Source organism: Stylophora pistillata, chromosome 1 (assembly GCF_964205215.1).
Source record: "Stylophora pistillata chromosome 1, jaStyPist1.2, whole genome shotgun sequence".
NCBI lineage: Eukaryota > Metazoa > Cnidaria > Anthozoa > Scleractinia > Pocilloporidae > Stylophora > Stylophora pistillata.
The window spans coordinates 35068215-35088919 of NC_142519.1; the positions used below are offsets into that span (position 1 = coordinate 35068215).

The window sequence follows — 20705 nt, forward strand, 5'->3', positions numbered from 1 at the left end:
TGTTACCATAAATTATTAAATCCAAATCAGAATAATAAGTGTAGTTTATGTTTGCATGTATACCCAATTTTAGGAGAGAACTAAATTCAATTTATACTCACATTTTTTGTAATTTATCAAGAGAGTTAAATAGTCCATCAGGAAGGAGAGTCAGCCTATTGGAAGATAAGTCTCTAAAAGAAAAAAAAAGGAAAGGAAATTAAGTCATTCCATAAATATATAATCATCAAGGTTATTGATAACAAATCAACTGCTATTATTCATGTGCCATGAAGAGAATGGGTTGTGTTGAGTTCAGGAGACTGGATGCCTGACTGGTAGAGAACAAAAGCTTACACTTATAAATCAAATAACTGACTTCTTAAAAGTTGTTGCACTTATCATGACCATCCAGTGATTGACTCAAAATATTGTTTCTCATGAACTTACATGGTTCTAAGACTTCTGCACTCATAAAATTGAGTTTTATTTAGCATAAACAATTGATTGCGTGACACATCACTGAAAAAAAAAAGAAAAAGAATGTCAATGGTTTATAATAAAAAAAGTCAGTACATGTAAAAAGAGGTAGGGCAAATATTAAATGTACAGGTACAGTACCTCATACAAAGACAACCACAAAATTGTGTCATAAACTTGTCGATGCAAGATAATTGAAATGTATTCAAAGATGTGTATCTCCATTTCTTTTGATTGCACTCAAAGTAAATTACTTTATTTTCAAAGTATTTACATACCAGTAGACCTCTCAAATCTAATAAGTGAGTAAATGGCAATATCTAGTAACATGTACATGTTGCCCAATCTTTACAAAACAACCCTTCAAAACTATTTTCAATCACTACAATCTTGGTTATAAGACAAAGATTTAATAATCCTGGAAATTAATTACAATGCTGCATGGTAATTATGTACAATTTGAAAAAAATAAAAAAATAAAAAAACATCTAACACATTGTGAAATAATGTAAATTATATTACTTTGTATGAGAGTTTAATCAATATGACCATATGTTTTGACAATTCAAAAATACATGTAAACATCATAGATTGATATGACTGTTTACTTGTGAGCATACAATCACCCATAAATCATAACTCACATCATCTTAATATTCTTCAGTTTTCTAAAGACACCTTCATCCAGAAGAGATAATTTATTGCCACTGAGATCACTGAGAGAAAAAAATTAAATTACAAATTATAAACCAAAAAAAAAAAAACAAATGAAAGTTGATGAGTGTAAATAAGTTGTTGTGTTATAATAAAGGTAATAACAGGTACACAGAGCAAATTAGTAAAATTAAAGCAATTTGTCTCAAAAACTCATTTCATAATGAATGATTATTGTATACAACATAAAAGAAAAACTCACAAACAAAAACTGGTAAATAAGAATAAATACAAATCTGACAGAAGACATCCTACTGTACTGTCTTGCAGTTTAGTGTATTTGTGGAAAGCTCTGATTCATTGGCATAGCTTTGTGATTTACTGATAAAAAAATAGCCATTAACACTGTAACTACCCAACTGTACCATTGATGCTGATGATTTTCAATAATCAATAATCATTTTATAAAGGAGGTTTACAAAACAACTGATTTAAGTCTCGTACTCTAAGCAATTTGACTCTTTTGGCTAGTCTAATCCCATCCAGTTCACAGGAGAAAATAAACAAATTCCCACATTTACTGTAACAGCAAGAATTGTAATTTCTTTTGATAAGAAGTTATTTTTCCTGTCAACTCATCATGCCTTGAGTAACCATTCTACTCACACAAATAATTATGCAGTAATACCCCCTCTAGTATAAAATATGCAGTAATACCCCCTCTAGTATAAAATATGCAGTAATACCCCCTCTAGTATAAAATATACAGTAATACCCTCTCTAGTATAAAATATGCAGTAATACCCCCTCTAGTATAAAATATGCAGTAATACCCCCTCTAGTATAAAATATGCAGTAATACCCCCTCCAGTATAAAATCCAAATTTGAAAAACTAGCTGCTAAGGGATATGAAAACAAGTCTAAGACTAAATTCTATGCACTGACAGATAAGGGAGCTCAGACACTACTTACTAACAAGAATTACAAATAAACTCTTTGGGATAAAAGAGGTTAATCTTTCTTAAATGTGTAAAGACAAAGCTTGACCTGCTGGTCAGGAATGTGTCATGATGAGCTCTCCTAAATTCTGCTGTTAAGAGGGATTTATCATTAAATTTCTAATTTTACAATCTGAAAAGTAGGATTTTGCAAATTAAGAAAAAAACATGTGGCTGGGGAATGGAATTGGCAAGCCCCACCCTCCTTTCAATCTATCTTATCAGCACCCTGACTTGTTAAAGAAAGGGAGCAGTCCCAAGATAACATGTCAAGCTCTTTGCCATTTTGCCATCTTATCTTGCAAGACATCCCAGAAAAACCAAATAATATGGGTCTCATATTTTCTTATTTTCCTATACGAAATTATTTAAACTATATTTACCACACACAAGAGTTGAGTAGCAAATGAAATCACATTGAAACTCAACAGCAAATCATGCAAGAATTCAACAGTATGCTGGAAAACAAATGAAAATTAGCAAATGAAATATTTGATGTCTGCAAGTCCAGTTCCATAAATTGCAACCCACATTTCCATTATTTTTTTAGCTTAAGCGAAGACAGTAAAGTACATGCAATTAAATATACAACTCACAGCTTTGTCAGTCTATTCAACCCTGAGAACGCATCTGGTTCAATCTTATCTAGTTCATTGCCAGACAAAATTCTGAGAAAAAAAAAATACACAACAATGACAGCTATTAATACAGACGACGATTTTCGACTAACAGGCTGAGTTGCTTTCTAATTACTATCGGAAGTGCCATAGAATTTTGTAAACAATCGTGAGCCCAACTGAGGGGAAATGAGCACTATGCCATGGTGTGTATACTATCTGCGTAGCAGGAAGCCAGTTTGATTGATCTCGATTGACACATTGAATTATTGCAATCACCGGGCACGCAAAAAACAACCAAAAAAAATTCGACCAGCATTAAAACCCGAAAGATAAATACAGTACGTTTATTTTGAAAATAAGTACACACATACGAGCACAAAGAAACATTGTGGAACCAAAAAAACAGAGATGGGAAAGTCTCGGATAAGAATTGGAAGGAAACAAGAGAATTCCTTCCATCTTAAATCAAACGATCAATATCTCAGAAACTTTCTAACAAGTGGCTGTATGTTCTCTGGAGTGATTGATATAGGCCACTATTGACTTCATAACTAATGCAAATGTGAGAAGCAGAACAAATTGAACAATGGAAACTACCCAGCAAAATAATAGCTAGAAGATCAAATTAATGTGCATGTATGTTGGTTTCATCGTAGCTACCCGGTTCATTAGAAACAAATGAACTTACTTTAAACTTCAGGTGACAAAAAAACAGAAAGACTCTACTTACAATCGCTTTATCTTTGTGAGATTTCTCCTTTTGAAGGCATTGTTTGCGATCCTCTGTATTTCATTATTTGACAGATTGCTGCAATGGAGGTAAAAATGGCAAAGGCTTCAAAACAGGACTTATTTGGCTTTCTATGAAGTCATTTAGTATATCTGCGGCTATAGAGTTGAAGAAGAGTTTAACGTCGAGAAAATAATTACACAGAAAACACAGTAAAGATAAGAATACAAACATCAACGTAATCCTGAAACGACAAAGCCCTTAATATAAGATCGGCTGTACTCACAGTTCGAATGTGTCGTCCGGCAGATCATTAGGGTTTACCGGCGATTTCAATCCTTTGTTCACACAATTAACTGAATAACCATTCTCTTTTTGTTCGCATCCGCATTTTGGTGGGCAGTTAAATGATGGCATCACTCCACAACCAAACAGCATCAGCAATACAAAGATGAGATTTATGAAGGCTGTTCTCATTTGCATCATGGCACGGCGTGAAGGAACTTCGCTCGAGTTTCAGGGGACTGATGAACGAATAACTGCCGGCCCATTAATGAGGCAGTTTCCTTTGGTCCTGCTAAACTCTACCGAACATGGTCTCACGAGCTTTCTGACCCAAAAACCGCCTTCAATGAGCAACCCGCTTTGTAGTAAGATCAAGTAAGCAACACACTGATTTGCATATTCTTTTGATACCAGTAACAAATACCTCCCTGCGGACTCCACTGAGATATTTTGCTCCAACAAGTTTGTTTGTTTTTCCTTTTTTTTGTGTGTGCCATATTATTTACTATTAACTGGAAAATTTGGTCCAAGAAGTGCTATAAACAATCAATGATCATGGAAAGGCAGAGCTAACAGGTTACAAGATTACCAACGAGAAAATTTTAAATATTTATTTTTGGGGGAGCTTTTGCTCCCCGTCCACATGGGTATGACTTTGTAACTTGAGTGTAAATACTTTGGGAGCGGTAGGTACGGAATTTTGTAATCATCCTACTTGCAACACGTGGGAAGGTTCCAAGATGGCAGTAGCCAGGGTTTTGGTTTATGGCGGGAAAGGAGCTCTTGGAGCTACATGTGTGTCTTATTTCAAGTCCAAAGATTGGGTAAGATAAAGCTACATTTCCCAGCCTTACAATGCTTACAATAACTTGAAAGTAGTTTTGCGCTCGAAAGTTTGGACGATCGCTTTTTTGGTGATAATCAGTTTATAATCCGTACTTCGCTAGGTGTGTACATCACCATTAGAAATGCTTTTGGATCTGAATCGTCTGATCTACATTACTGAAGCGGGGGCAGGAGTAGTTCCACAATTCGTTGAGATTCTTGAATTTGAGGTTTTTATCTTAGTTAATCGTTTGTGCTGCAAATTATAAGCCAATTATTTTCAATAAAGCCGTCGCCAAAAGACTCGCTTTGTCTCTGAGAGGAGAATATCCTATCCAATAACTTAGCAACTTGAGATGGGTAAAAGACTCGCTTAAATAACAGAAAGACTACAAGAGAGGGTCCTGAGAGTAGTATTTAGCAGTGAATCACTCTCCTATGACGGTCTCCTGAGGCTGGCTGAACTCCCATCATTGGTGAACAGAAGGCTCCACTGGATATAGCAATCCTCATGTTCCCATGTTCAAGGCAAAAAAGAACTTACTTCGTAGTCAAATACAGGAACTTTTTACATCGAAAGCAAACTGCGATAGGAGATGTTCTGGAAAGAGTACCATATAACCCCACACATTAATTATGCATTCCAATTCTTTGTCTTTCACGACAAAACTTTAAAAACAAAGACTTTAAGTCTAGTAGTCTGAATGCACAATTAATGTATAGGGCTATATGTACTCTTGCTGATACTCTTTAAGAAATTCAGATTTCAAAATGCCTCGATTTAATACCATTAAATATGGAAAGCACTCTGTTAGATACTATGACCCTCTCCTCTAGTTGAAACTTACGAAAGAGTTATGCACTGAAGATAGTCTACATGGATTTAATACTAAAATCAGGAGAACAGACCTGACTGTCATAACATTGATGATGGCTGCAAAAAATGTATACTTTGTAACAGTTAATTTTGAGAGTATATGACATTGATAAATAATTTTAATTCATAAATACCGGTGGGTTAGGTAAATAATTCTATTTGTAAGAGGTTTTAGATTTCTTACTTTTTTTTTTGGCATTATTACCCTGTGTGTGCCCAGTTAGTGCTATGCACTAGATTTTCTTGTGACACATCTATTAAATAAAGTTCACTACTACTACTGCTACTACTACTACTACTACTGCTACCACTATATGGTAAATGCAGATGAAAACCTGCATCATACCTAGAGCAGATATCAAAGAAATCAAGCATTGTGGGTAGTATTTGATAGTCTTTGGAGGCCAATGTTCTATTAATTTAAATAGGAAGAAATCTCTGTAATTGGTAGGAGGAACTGTTTTGAGGGTCTGGTTTAGAGTGGACAGGGGTGTGGACAAAACGTGGGATAGGCCATGGTGTAGGCTATGGCCTTACCCTGTGGCCTACCCTATGGTCCACCCTATGGCCTACTGGTGGTCAGATTTTTAAAGGCATGGCATTGGTGGAAACCTTTAAACGTTTTCCTGAGGACTGTCTTACCAACGACTTTCTTCTGCTATTTTGGCGGCCACATTCCGATCAAAATTTCTTAACCTTCTGTTAGAACAAGGAAATTGAGGAACAGAAGCCAGTTAAACACAACTTTTGGGCAAACATCATGATATCAGCTCTCCTTTCAAACTAGTGCAATACTGGCCCTTTCTTTGGAAAAACAAGTAAGGTTTGTGAAATGTTTATGATGGCGATGCATGCATGTGCCATGGTGCTTGTTGCAAATTCAATACTCTACAGCACTTAAGAGGCACTTAAAAAATTGGGTTTATCAACAAAGTTGAAATGGTAAATTGGCCTCCGTAACAATTACAAAAGCTGACGTTTCAAGCATTAGCCCTTCATCATTCGCTCCGATGAAGGGCTAACGCTTGAAATGTCAGCTTTTGTAATCGTTACGGTGGCCAATTTACCATTTCAACTTTGTTGATATATCCAAATTATTTCGTTACCCCCAACGATGCAGCTCCAAACAGTTTCTTTAGAAACTACCAGCCTTTATTCACTTAAAAAATTGGCCTGGCACATAATGTTTGTGTTTTCTTACCTGGATGTGTTGTCCGATATAACACTGTTCATTACACTTTTACACTATTCTAGCACTCCACTATAATGTTACCAACTGGTAGCCTGTATCGTGAAGCCGCCATTTTGCATATCCTCTGTGACTACACAATATTGGCCCCTCCTCTCCTGTCCCCTCCCCCTTAACCTACTGTTATGGTTGAGTGCTTGGGTGAGTGCTGTAATATTTGCATTGTTTCGTTCTCTTGGATGTTGAAAATCATGTTAGCGACCTCCTAGTATACCCTTTTTAGAGGCATAGAATTGTACACCAGCGTATTCGTTCGACTCTTACTGATATTATTTTTATGTTTTTAAAAATCTGACCACTGGTAGGCCATAGGGTAGGGCACAGGGTAGGCCATGGCCTAGGCCATGACCTACCCCACATTTTGTCCACACCCCGTGGACATGGAAGGAGGAGGGGATCTAGAAGTGACTTATTCTGCTAGACAACATTTCTTTACAAGATTATTTACTGTGGAATTTGTGCATCCAAGGTGTCATCAGAGACAGTGAAAAAGTTTTCTGGGTGGCTAGTCTCACTCTCTACATTTTGGGGTAAGGTCTCACTTAAAACAAAATTCTCAAAAGATCTTTATAGAGAATGTGTCACCAAAAGTAAGAAGACCAAGTACGTCATACTTGTAGATCTTGATAGTGAAAATGTTAGTGATGACCCTGGCATCCAGTTAGAGGGGAATTTATGTGAGTTTTCTGTTCTCCACGTAAAATAAAATGATGAGGAAATGGCTCCATGTGAATTGCATCTGATCCACAAGTAGTTATATGCTCTTTTTTTCATTTACAGTGGGTAGCTTCAGTTGACTTGTTCCCTAACGAAGAAGCACATGCAAATGTGGTTGTTACTAAGACAGACTCATGGACTGAGCAAAATGAAGAGGTATATTAAAACTTATTTAAAACAACCATTGCTCTTTTCTTATTATGGATGGAGTAGCTTATTAAATGGGGATTCTGGCTCATTTTTGAGACAACCTTGATTTTAAAGGCAATTAACGCACGAAGACAACTTTGAAATCAAGGCTTTTTTTGAGTAAACCTTGATTTTAAAGTCCAGTTCTGGGATATGTTTGAGGCCACCTTGAATTTAAAGGGATATCATGAAGAAAACCTCAATTTCAAAGTACAGGTCTGATTAATTTTGAATTGCACATACAAGTTTACTGTGTGACATTTAAAATCATGCCTTTGCTTCATCATGCTTGAATTTCACAACTTCATCTTTGGGCATGCAAGCATGCTTCATGGTTTCATACAACAGGATAAGGATCAAGTTTTGCAAATGATATATATTCTCAGCAGTTAAGGTCACACTTTCAAGCTCTTTATTGATGATATTACATTTCACATTTCCTGAACCTGGTGCTTTCTTGTTCATTGCTATTTAACTGAACTCCTTTTTTTGTATCCACCAATCTCAATCCTGAACAGTGCAGCTCATTGTTTTTCATGCTTCTGAGGTTGATAAAAAGACTGCTTCTATCTCCAGCATAAAAGTCTGTTGCATTCATTGCACTGTTCTCCTTCCTGAATCTTCCAAAGACATCTTTCCACATATCTCTTGCCTTCATTCCTTGACTGTAAACCCTTACTTGGGATTCCATTCATAGTGCAACCTCTACCTCAGCGATATCAGGATTGAATTTCTTTTCACTATCCCTTGTTCCTACTTTGTAGGACTGGTAGAAGAGAAGAAAAAGTCCCTTCATTGACCTCCTTGGGACATTGATGCTCTCTTTGATGATTGTGTCAGAACCCTTATCCATTGAGATTATCTTGAGATGAGTGACATGCTCACACATGAATCTCTCTCAAGGCCTCATTAGTGAGTTCTTGACTGTGTATGACTTCATACTCAATCTGGATGTTATTCAGTTCATAAACAAGTTTTGTTGGGAAGGATTCCTTCACAACACTACTATCAGACACAAGTTCAAGCTTGAAGAGAAGCTCGTGGGGAAAAGACTCCATGATCCTTCAGAATCTTATGGTCCATTGGAATCCTATACTTGTTTTTATGAACTTCATCAAGCTTCTTCTCTTTGTCAACACCTGAAGTCTTCTTATCCCCAACATTGCATCTGATCTTTGAAAGATCTACAGATTTTGACTACCTTCTCTGGACATACTTGCTCTCTTACTTTCAGTCAAGAAGAGGTCCTAATGTAGCTTGAATAGATCACAACCAACAATGTCCTTTGCGATTTGTCCTGCAAACTTCACAGTGAGTAGATCAGCCAGAGCTATTGATACGTTGTTTGCAAGGAAATTGTTTGCAAGCCCACTTACTGCCAGGTTGAAGATGAGTAAGAGTGATCAAGGCACAATTACTACCCCATCATCCAGCCTTGGAACTAGGACTTTAAGGACCTCAATTGTGGAAGGATTTAGAGTGAGCTTGATGGGAAATCCTCCTATTCCAAGTGCTCACTTCACATCATGACATCACATCAATGATGATTTACATTACAAATGTAGATAGATTTTAGATTAAAGAAGACTTGTGATTGTCAAAAAGAACTTGAAAGTGAAATTTCTCATTACCACCAGGTTGCCTGTGGTTTTAACAAAGTGAAGTCCACATGTCACACAACATTTATGGCCACTGGTGTCATGGCAGCTGCACTCACAACAAGCAGTCTGGGAGTTGCTCTGAGCAGGATCATGATGGGAATTCCTTTTATGGCAGCTGTAGCATGTTTAGCTGGTCTTTTTAGCTTCATTTTGGCTGCAGTTACTGTTGGAATTAAACAACTTAAAATAAAATAAAAATAAATAAAAAATGAGAAAACTAATGCTCTTGCTTATAGGTAGAACACCTGTCAGTCAGTAGACTGATTTCAAAGGCAATGGATGATCATTCAATCTCTGATGCTGAGTTCAACCAAGTTCAAGTTGTGAAAGAGATTGATCAGTTTTATTTATTTGTGATTGACTGACTGAATATTCAAGAGTAGTTGTAGGCAGCTGATTGGCTTATTTTTTGCCCATAATTAAACCATTTGGTCAAAAAGTTGGTTAATTCTTTTGGTTTTGGTTTTGGTTTTGGTTAAAGATGCCTTCTTTGGAGGAACTAACAATGAGATTTCAAGTGACCTGTGAAAAAGCACAAAATTCAATTGAAGTGGTTGAATTCCACATGAGAGCAACAACTGTTAACTTTTGATATATTAATAAAGGGACATACTCTTGCAAGTTTGAAGAGTACAAGAGGTTTCTTTGAATGGAGAAGACCAAGGGGAAATTGGAAATGGGGTTAAAAAGAAAGGATGATGTAAATACTTTGAAGAAGGAATTAAAGCACAACCACCAAAAAAGGATTAGTCAGCAAGCAACCCAAATTTGAAGAGGGAAATTAAATTGAAACTGAACTGTGAGCGTTTGAGTAAGGAAGTATGATTAATTATAAAATTATACCAAAAAAAATAAATGTGAAATTAACCACAGATAACTGTTGTAAAATATAAAATGTATGATATTACGTCAGGCAAGAAGTAAATTGTAAAATTACCTGTTTGTTGCATCAGACAATTAAAATTTTTCGCTCTCAATTTTTTTGTCTGATGTATACCTCGAGATTTTCAACATCATAATTATTTGATTCTCATGAGAGTCACTCCAAATGTTTTACAGATATGATTCTTCATCTCCTCTCTCTTTCTTTGCCTTGTGAATTGCTTGTATGTCTCATGAAATGGATTTTGGAAATTCATAATGTTGAATACCCTCATATTCAAATGTTAATTTAAGCCCCTCAGTAAAACCATCTAATTCAAGACAAAAACTTCTGTGTAATTTAAAAGCCATGAGGGCCTGCAAGGGTTTCATTAATGTTTTCTGTGGGAGGGCAACTGGTTTTCACAGGCGGGCAAAACTCTTTGAACTGAACTTCTTTATAAGATAAACTTTCCTCCAGATGGTCAAATCAGGTGGGCAAAGCCGTCCTCACAACCGGTCAATTTGCCCGGTGCCTGGCCCTTAATGAAACCCCTGGGCCTGACAATTAGAATTTTGTCATTAAAATATTCTCCAAATTATATTTGTGCACCTTTCTTTAATAAATTGTTTTGCCATTTTTTTAAATTAAATAAAAAGAATTAAATTTCTCCTACAAACAGTTTTTTTTGTCTGATCTCCTCTAAAAGAAAGGCCTCTGATGATCTACTGCATATTTAACAGTGGAAGAATTTGATATTCCACAATCCTTTGCAGCTTTTTTGAGTGTGTCATATGCTACACAAAACCCTGTTTCATCACTCACTTCAACCTTCTGTCTCTTGTCCAAAGTGCAATACACTGCACGAAAAAACGGATTTACATCATATTTGTGCAGTGGAAATCTGAGAAAATTTGGTGCAAACATATAGCAAATACAGAGCATTGTGATGGTAAATGCCACATTTGCTCATACATTTGCTACCCGGTGCAAATGTATGAGCAAATATGGCATTAATACCACCGTTGCTTTATATTAATTTTGCTATATATGTTTGCACCAAATTTTTTTAGATTTGCACTAAGCAAATATAGTGAGAGTCCATTTTTTCGTGCAGTGATAGCCAAGTATTGCTTTCAATTCTTTGTTGCGAATCTTGTTTCTGTACTTTATTCCACAGCCTCTGACATTTTCCCTGAATTCTTAATGAGCATATTGGAATTAAATTATTGTTCTCCATTTTAATATGTTAATTTTTCTATTTTGTAATAAAAAAAAATGGAGAACCAAAAATAATGTTCCAGAACGGTGCATCACAACAATGCTTAATCCTGTTGAGAAAATGCAGAAGGGATCTCCAAACTTCTCCCCAAACAATCTGATCAACTAAATTGGGCTGAAATCTGCTTCCCAGTTCAGCCTCACACGACAGGTAAATAAAAAAAGCAGAATGATTGTATTGCAGTAAAGGTGTTTGGTTTTAATGATCAGTGATGAAAACAATACTGGGAGCAACCTGAAGGGGTATCAATTTACTTCTCATAGACCAGAGGCCATCCAAAGGTGGTGAAATGGTTAAAATCAAGGTTGTCTCAAAAATGAGTCAGAATCCCTGTTAGTACTAAAAAGTATAATGGATTTTTAGCAGACAACACAGATATCTGGTTGTTTTTTACTTTTTACAATAAGAGTAAGGCTTCCATTGTGCTTTTATCATTGCTGATATTCAGATCCAGCCCAAGGTGGAGGAGATCCTCGATGGTAACAAGCTTGATGCAATAATCTGTGTTGCGGGTGGATGGGCTGGTGGAAGTGCCAAAAGCAAAGGTAGAGTAAAAGTCACACAGATTGGCCCATGACACCAGAGCCTTGCTAGTTCCTGCAGAGTGGAATGTTAATGCCTTTTAAGTTTGTGTGTGTGTGTGTGTGTTTTTTGCCAACTTTTTAATTCCTATAATGTTGTAAGAAAGACCTCAATGTCACAGTATTTCAGTATTGAGGAAAGTTGTTAGTAGTACTCTAACCCCTCCCTCAGGAAGATGGGAATGTTTTTTTAGCACATCTCTTGCACCAAAGACAAGGCCATATTTTTTAAACCTTCTGATAACTGGTACAGCTTTGGAGGTCACGGGGGTTTGCAAACCTTCCTGGTCACAGCAGGACATTTACCAGCAACTATAGATAAGACATGACAGGTTTTTTGTTGTAAGTGCATGTGGTGGTGAGCATTTCTCCTCTTGTATTAGTTGAATCACTGTAACAAATTAATTCATCCTAGTGCACAGAACAGTGACCATGCTTATGCTGCCTTCTTTCAAGTGAGATTATCTAATAACAATTTTTGAACATGAAGGACACAATTTGATAGTTAGAATCAATTCATGCAAAAAAGAAAACAAAAACAAAAAAATCAGCCACTGAATAATTTCATGTTCAGTTTGCATGTTTGCTTCAATTTGTAACCTAGCTGAAGTGTTGTTTTTTTATGTAACAGCTGTTGTCAAGAATGCAGACTTGATGTTCAAGCAGAGTGTTTGGACCTCTCTTATTTCTGCGAGTATTGCCTCTAAACATTTGAAAGAGTAGGTATTGGGCCACATTTAAACACTGCAAAATGGCAAATGCTATTCTTTTTAAATATTTCTCTCCATGCAGGTTCTTTTTTTCTTTTTTTTTCTCAATAAGCCATAATCTCATAACAGGTGCTTAGTTCCTCTTTCCAAGGTAACACTATAGTTTTTCTCTGAATCAGATGAAATGGTAAAAAAGTGAGTGTGTCAACTTATTTTTTTGGCAGAGTACTTTTGAATCACACCACAATCTAAGTTCAGAAAAGGAGATAGTTATCAGATGGTTTCTGTTGAACCTGTGGTTATCAAAACTAAAATGTGGAATAGCAAAAATAATTAAAGAATTTAAGGCAAGTAGATCTAAAGATTATGGTCACTTAACTTAGGAAACTTCTAAATTAATTCAAAGCATGAGTTTTAAAGGTGTAAAAGGGGTGGTCCATAGTTTTACAATTCATCTCTCTAACTTATCTTTCCTTAATTTCAGGAATGGTTTGTTGACATTAACCGGAGCTCAGCCTTCACTGGGAGCTACACCAGGTAAAGCTGCTTCCTTTTGTTGACCATGTTTTAATTGGAACAAATATACCTTTGGAAAACTTTGCTGTCGCAGATGACATTGCTCTGACTATGAAATGTTGATCAAGTGGACTGGATACTAAACTGGTTTGTCTGGACTAGAGCATGGCCCCATCACTGGGATGTTTTCTTGGTAAACAGCTCACACCCTCTTTACTTTTGAGCCTGTCTCCACAGAAATTGGGATAGGTTGCATTACAGGAAGTGCTCCAGCTTGCCTCTCCAAGTTGATCTATAAACTCTATCCTTTAGGCCCATACCCACTCTGATAAAATGTACTATAATTTTCTCATATAATTTCAGTTTTTTCACAGTTGCCTTTTTCAAACCCCTGCCCCACCTATCTCTCTTCCTCACCCCCCCCCCCAGCCACCTGTCACATTTAAGGAGCTAGCTACCCCTTGTGGGGGTAATATCAAGGCCTCGTTGCAAAGCTTCATTACCATCATCCTGTAAAGAGATTCCTGAATTCACTGAGTTGCATTTTTATAATCAATTTGTCTGTTTTTTTTTTCTTACAAAATCAGCGCACAGGATTAAATTCAATGTCTTTATCATTATCATTTGTTATTAAATTGCCAAAACCAAATAATGCATTTCTAGTGTTCCTATTGGTTTGCTCAACTGTGGTTATCAGCTCATATATTCCAAGTCACTTTATATGGAAATTCATTGTGCCCTATGTTGGGGGACTCAAACAAAGCCATACAAAGGCATACGCAATTGTTCAGTATTTATTGAAATTTAATAAATAAATTATTTCATTCTCAAGCTGATTGGATACAGGATTGGTTATTGGCAACGTGGCGCGATGCACCTCGTTGGCTTTTTACCATCTCACATCCAACGCATGCTCAAGGAATAATTTTTAATTATAGGGATGTTGGGTTATGGTATGGCCAAGGCTGCTGTGCATCAACTTGTTAAAGGACTTGCTGACGAGAAAGGAGGTCTGCCAACCAATGCATCTGTTCTGGCTATCTTACCGTAAGTTTGGAAGCTTAAGTTTTTGAAGATTACACTATTATCTGATGGCAGGTGGGAGACAAGATATCCAAGTGGTATCCATGACCTCTGCATTATCATTTATCATAATATGGTATGGGTCCCAGTGGTTTCATTGTGTTTTCACAGCGCATCTCTCCACCCAGGGGTGTAATTGACATACTGTCAGGGAAACCTGACAATATGTTAGGAAGGGGGTTGGTAGATTGTTTGTAACGGGCGACCATCCCATTAAGAAGGAGTGGACCTGCTTGTTGTTGCTCATGCCGTCTTCAAGACCTAGAATAAGCAGTGAAGGGGTTCTTGTTGGTTACTTGGCCTATTGACTTAGATCTCTAGTTCTTACACCAAAAAAAATTTCAATCAACGACAGGGGAATATTTTTCTTGGAGCGCATGACAGAATGTCAGATAGTGAAGGAAGTGTTATTTCCTTGCATCGTGATCTTTTGTGAAATTTTTACGCGGTCGTTCTTCAATTAGTGTATTATTCTTACATTTACCTCCTGAAATGTTTTCCTTGTTTCACTAGACACTGTTAGTCAACCCTCAGTCTCGAGAAAATGATAGAACATGACACAAGTTGCAGATAGGACGCTTTTACATATCTTCCAGTTGGGAAATCCCGAAAATTGATCAAAGTTTATTGTGTTAAGTATTTAGCATTGACAAGTTTACGTTTGACTTTCAAGTGCGAGCTGCGTTTTTCTTCTCTCAACAACAGCATGACATTAGACACACCAGGTAACAGAAAGGGAATGCCTAATGCTGACTTCAATCAATGGACACCCCTAGAGTATGTTGCCAAGTAAGGGTATTATTATTTGATTGTATTTAATAGAGCTTTTATTCGAAAGGCAACCGTACAAAATTTGCTCGAGCAGCACTGATAGTTTCTTATTGATTCTAAACTGTTAATAAATGCTTTTCGATGAAGGTAAAGTTTCTCTTAAAAAGTCCTATTATTCCAAAAGGATTTTTTACGTCAACCTTGTGATAAAAATGCTTTAAATCAGGGAAAATAAAATCAGTCTCTATAAATCTGCAAAATATTACTATTTCTGCCTATAAATCTTTACCATTCATCACTGCTTGGTAACTAGCTTTTGTCCGGTTATTGATACATATGTTGACCTAGAATAGGTTTCGTAGGTCAACTCTTGTAATTGAGGCGGAAACCAAGTTGAGGAGAGGATGACCAAAGTGATTTTGATTTATAAAGGGGGTAAGTTTCTAAAGAAACTGTGGTGCTGCGTCGGTGGGAGTAACAAGGTAATTTGGTAATATCAACTAAGCTGAAATTGTAAATTGGCCACCGTAAAGAGTTAAAAAGCTGACGTTTCGAGCGTTAGCCCTTCGTCAGAGCGAATTTATTTGCCTCCTCCCCCCCTTCCCCATCGTGCTCTTGTTAAGGGTCTCGTCCGTTTTTCTTTTTATCTTCCGCGCTTCTAGTATTCACCTTACGCTCTTGTTGAGAGCCTTGTGAAGCTAATTCATGTCGTGTTTGTTTGTTTTGCAGCTTGTTATTTGAATGGACCCAAGGCAGCGATGTTCCACCGAGGGGAAGTTTGGTCAAACTGAACACCCAAGATGGACTCTCTTCGTATGAAATTCACACCGGCGAACTTCTTTGATAGACCTGTGACATCGCTTAAAATAATAATGTTCTTTGATTCCTAAGACAATGAAACAACCGCTTTTACTGAGAGCTATCAACCAAGACTGAACCAGGATAATCGTTTTAGGAAACTGTACTGCTATAGGGAGAAATTGGAGTCGTAGCTTATCAAGACAGTAGCCTTTCCAGTTTTAAAGGAAAGTTGATAGGGTGTACTACTACTGTGTATACTAATGTGTGGCTTCAGGTTGACCGCTGAATAAAGTAGGGCACTGTAGGGTACCTTTGAGGTACCTGTACAATTCTTAAAAAATCCTTCCTTTCACTTGCATCATTAATGTGGCCACGAGAGACCGTCAAGGGGATCTTACGATTTCATCAGTTCCATAGGTTTTTTTTTTAGATTTGTATGATTTTTCTCAGTCCCTTCGTCGTCATCGTCAAATGGAATTCGGACGTGCCTTTTTTTTTCACGAATAAATTTATTTGACTTCAGTGGCCCACTCATGTGTGAGCAATTATTGTTTACTGACCAGAACAAAGTCTCCTTCGATCTTTAACCTCGACATCTATGCCTGATTTTCATCGCAAGAACAAACAGGGTTTCGTTCGCAGGGTAACTATCACAATGCCTCTGGAAAAATGGTGCTGTTTTGTGGTTCTACAATGCAACCACTCCTGTCGGGACCCTTCTATAAAGTGTGCACCTTCAATCAAAGATTTGCTCTCAATTGAAGTAGAAAACATTCTCCTTCATGCTTGTCTTTCATATCTACTTTGAAGTAGCAACTCTGTTCAAACAGGGTGTGCCATTTCTGGTCCCGGATCCCGAGGCTATTCCCAGTTTGTAGTTAAGATGTAAATAGCGTACCCATTTCACAGAAACGTTTATTCATATCTGGAATACCTTGATAAAGTAAAATTGGTGATACACCTAAATTACTGTTTACAATTCTACACACTCCACGCTACTTTAAATAGTAGTTATTTTAAATAGACGTTACGACTTTAGAAAATATTGATAGGTTTCAAATATAAAGTGAAACTTATACTCATTGATTTCTTACCAGTCGCTGGGTTACTTCCAGAAACTTCGAGAAAATGCTCTATCTTGCATGTGGGATCAGATACTACCGTGATGTACGTATTTGAATAGTTATGGAGAGGTTTGCCCTTTCACAGCTCGCGTTACGCGTATAGGTTCAGTAGTTTCTGGGGAAAAAAAGGGAACCAGAGGGTCGCATTGTAGGTTGCATTGTAGAACCACAAAGAGGGTCGTCAAAATTTTGCTTTGAGAACTTTTAGTGTCTGTTCGATAAATTCACTAAATCTAATCCTCTTGCAATTCATGACCCCAGTTTGCTTTAGTAGAACAATACGTTCAGTCAAATTTTCATGGTTACTGACCTAGAAATTCTAAAAAGCGCCATTCCAGTAATCGAAGTTGTTAATACGAATTACGTTTTGGTTTCAAAATCATTAAGGGAAAAATCCCAGATTTCAAGCGGTCACATGAAAGGTTTTTAATAGAATAATACGTTCAGTAAAATTTCCATGGTCAGTAACTTCCTGGAAATTCTAAAAAGCGCCATTCTAGGAATCGAAGTTGTTCATACGAATTAAGTTTTCGTTTCAAAATCACTAGGGAAAATTCCCAGATACCAAAGGGTCACATGAAAGGCTACTGATGCTTATCGCTCTAATAGGCGACCATTCCATTCCGTAGAGTAATTTCTAAAATTAAAGTTTAGTAACATCGAGGAGTTTGAATCAAAGCTACACTTTCGACCACGATGAAAGCAAAGTTACCTTAATGCATTCTCTTCACCTTGTGTCTAGGAGATTAAATGTGACCCATCAGCAATATTTATCGATATTAGTTTAAAACTATCTATTTCCGTCTCACAGTTAATCAAACCACGAGTAACTTGTGTCCATGCTCATTGTTGATAGCCACAGCAATGCGTGCTTCTTTCGTTATAAAAATTCCTGATACACACCACGTTCCTTTTTCTTCTTTATGTTGGATTTGGATATTGCGCTTGAATGTGCCATCTTTGTTGTGTATAGACACTTGTAAGCAATGTTTTGCGTTCAGTGAGGCGACGAACACATGATCTGTTGGTGGGTAACAGAATACTGCACCTATTCTAGGAGAAGTCTTCCCATTTACTCGGAAGTGGTAAAGATGACTTCCATCTGCATTAAATACGGAAACGCAAGAGTCTCGTTGTAACACCATAAAACCTCCATCATTAGTAGTTGTGATGTCTATCGAGTCTCTTAGTTGCTGTCCTCCAAAGCGGTTACGAAGACGTCCATCACTGCCAAACACTTCTACTTCACATCGAGTAGAATAGTCGATGAAGGAACTTGGGGTACAGACCACATCTTCCACTAGCACAGCCAACTGATCGGTATTGTTGTTCACTGCCACAGAGAGAACTCTGTGCCTTCTCTTCTGAAGAAGGATGGTGCTTAACTTTCCTTGGATGTTGGACACGTAACTTGCGTCAGTTGCGTCAACCAAAAGGGACTTTCTGTCTTGTTCCTCAGTCGGTTCCACAGTTTCATGTTCACTAGTGGACACGATGGAAGACCAAAATTGATCGTCATTACCATCAAACGTTTTTATAGTACAGTTCCGCACGTCTAAAAGAGCACACTGTTCTGTAGACTTTTCCTCAGTTCTGTGAGGTAGCTTGGAGAATTCATCAGTCACCTGTAGTTTCTTCAACCTGTTCACAATTCTGGCGTCACGCACAGGATCAAGCTCTTCTTCTTTCAAACTGATGCACGGCCAGTCTAAGAGCGCGGATCTGTGATCACCAACCATATGAGCGATTGCCAACACAGCGTGGTTAATGCGACAAACAGCTGAGATAACCTCGTTACGTTCATGCCTGTTTAGAACAGACTTGAAGCTCCTCTTTACTCCAGCTTGAAAGGTCTTCTGAACTACTGCCATTGAGTGAAGCTGCACCAACTGCAGTCTACAGAGGGGCAATGCAGTGCTTGGGCTGTCTGCATTCTCCAATATTGTAGCCAACACTCGATACTGCATGGCCAATATGCGATCAGCCGGACGTAAGGCTGTGTTACTGAAGGCTTTGGTTGCTTCCTTGCGGGCATCTTCAAATCTCTTTTTCGCCTCAGACAAAGCTTTCTGCGTTGATTCGTCAGGATCGGTCAGTTCTGTGCTTGTTATTCTCTCAGAAGATGAAATCAAATTTTGACGCATAGCGGTGAACAGTTCAATGTCAACATCATCCGCCTTTTCCTCAATGTCCATAGCTACTTCAGTCGTTGATTTTTTCAAAGCATCATAGATTAGCACGATTCCTTCTTTAAAAAAGTTGATGCTCGCCCCAAGATCCTTCCAAGCTATTGAATCCAACTTTAAATTGACGGCGTCAATTTCTCGCACAATCCAGTCACGAAACTTTTCATTCGTTACATCTCCATCCTTAAGCTTTTCCGCTAATAGATCACAACCTTTCCGCATAAGAAAGCCAATAGTGGCCTTAAAAACACCAAACAATATTACTCCTGCCATATTCTTTCGGAGATAATCGAAGTCTGTACAAACTGATTTCAATTTCCGTTTGACTCAAGCAGATATTGGAACCTATAATCACAAGCCACTCAGCATTTCTCTAAAATAATTTTACATCGTCGCTCGTTTTTACCGATGATTTGGGGAATTTCCAAGACGGCTTGCTCAAAATGCACATATTTGTTTGGTAAAGTAAGTTCCATTTCTTGACTTCCGCAATATGCCCGTGCATGTGGCGATTGATTCGAGTGAACGAAAAACCTGCTTTTCAAAAGAAATACTATAAACTTAAATTACCCATGAATTTCAAATAATATTCGATTGGTTTGTTTTTTCGATTTTTGGTTTGATTCTTTCTTCGATCGGTTTGCTGGAAGTTAGAGAAAATAATTTTGTAATCACGGTTTGCTGAGAACAGACACGTGACTGTAACACAACGCTTGTGACTTGCAAATATTTGAGGTCAATGCACTTCATTGCAAGTATGAAAAAAAAGGGGAAACAATACTGATCATGACTGAGTGGTCCTCTTAATTTACGAGAGTAAAGATGATAACAATTCGCTTTAATTGATGGCAAAGTTTTTCAAGTCTACAGAGGACTACAAGACATTGGCAATTTTCGCCAGTAACGGGCGGAAAATTAGCTATCGAGCACATCACGCTCGGCGAATGGCACCAAGACTCCAGAACTGTCTTTTTCTTCTTTCTTTGATTACTCGGTTCTCCAATACACAATTATAATCCATTTTACTTCATTCTGTGTAACTTTGGTTAATCTCCTAGGAATTAACCTCCGACTGCGTTAGCCAAAACAAGAACTTTCGTGTGGGTCCAAATCAAGATCAGTAAACGAACGAAGCACGTCCACTTATGCAAGTTAGACAAGACTGTCATAATTCGGAAACTTTCACCACAGCTTGAACCTAAGTAACTACGGAATTTGAATTCATACAGTAACCACATTCTAAATACTGAGACGAAAGAATGAATCGAACTGAACTGACTAACTGACTAACTAACTAAACTTAATACTTCATAACAGTGGGAAGGATTTATGTCCCATTTTGTTCCTGAAAATGTACATGTTTATGTGCATTTATGTACATGTTTATGTGCATTTATGTACATGTTTATGTGCATTTTGTTCCTGAAATTGTAAAAACTGCATCGACTGGCTGCAATCTTAATTTTGACCCGCAGATCGTACAACTCGATCAAAATCTATGGGCGTATCCCATCTGTCAGGCCT

General features: G+C 37.4%; 3 protein-coding genes across 3 annotated transcripts in view; 1 reads left to right on the forward strand and 2 right to left on the reverse strand.

Annotated features, from left to right (window-relative positions):
• Window positions 1–93, reverse strand: part of LOC111326268 (uncharacterized) — a 1281-nt gene extending 1188 nt beyond the window's left edge. Inside the window, exon 1 of the mRNA XM_088729675.1 lies at window positions 1–93. This exon is cut by the window's left edge and continues 1188 nt beyond it. The gene's annotated coding sequence lies outside the window, so the exon portion shown is untranslated.
• The window catches only part of LOC111326267 (uncharacterized), a 25130-nt gene extending 20969 nt beyond the window's left edge, over window positions 1–4161 (reverse strand). The window contains exons 1-6 of the mRNA XM_022930226.2: window positions 3749–4161; window positions 3463–3540; window positions 2709–2780; window positions 1104–1175; window positions 430–501; window positions 102–173 (exon numbers count right to left, since the gene is read on the reverse strand). Coding sequence (XP_022785961.2) covers window positions 102–173; window positions 430–501; window positions 1104–1175; window positions 2709–2780; window positions 3463–3540; window positions 3749–3948 — 566 coding nt within the window. The 5' untranslated portion in view covers window positions 3949–4161. The remainder of the gene's footprint in view (window positions 1–101; window positions 174–429; window positions 502–1103; window positions 1176–2708; window positions 2781–3462; window positions 3541–3748) is intronic.
• Window positions 4162–4411: 250 nt separating this feature from the next.
• LOC111326275 (dihydropteridine reductase) lies at window positions 4412–16401 on the forward strand. Its single transcript, XM_022930234.2, has 8 exons — window positions 4412–4571; window positions 7479–7571; window positions 11858–11954; window positions 12622–12709; window positions 13185–13237; window positions 14155–14263; window positions 15005–15088; window positions 15800–16401. The coding sequence occupies exons 1-8, from the start codon at window positions 4488–4490 to the stop codon at window positions 15912–15914; spliced, it is 723 nt and encodes a 240-aa protein (XP_022785969.2). The 5' UTR covers window positions 4412–4487; the 3' UTR covers window positions 15915–16401.
• Window positions 16402–20705: the final 4304 nt, after the last annotated feature.

What these genes read in the sequence shown, in the direction of transcription:
- LOC111326275 (XM_022930234.2), top strand. Translation starts at nt 4,488, where the DNA reads ATGGCAGTAGCCAGGGTTTTGGTTTATGGCGGGAAAGGAGCTCTTGGA. An exon ending in ATTTCAAGTCCAAAGATTGG is followed by an intron (nt 4,572 to 7,478) that starts GTAAGATAAAGC and finishes TTTCATTTACAG; the next exon opens with TGGGTAGCTTCAGTTGACTT. An exon ending in CCCCTAGAGTATGTTGCCAA is followed by an intron (nt 15,089 to 15,799) that starts GTAAGGGTATTA and finishes TTTGTTTTGCAG; the next exon opens with CTTGTTATTTGAATGGACCC.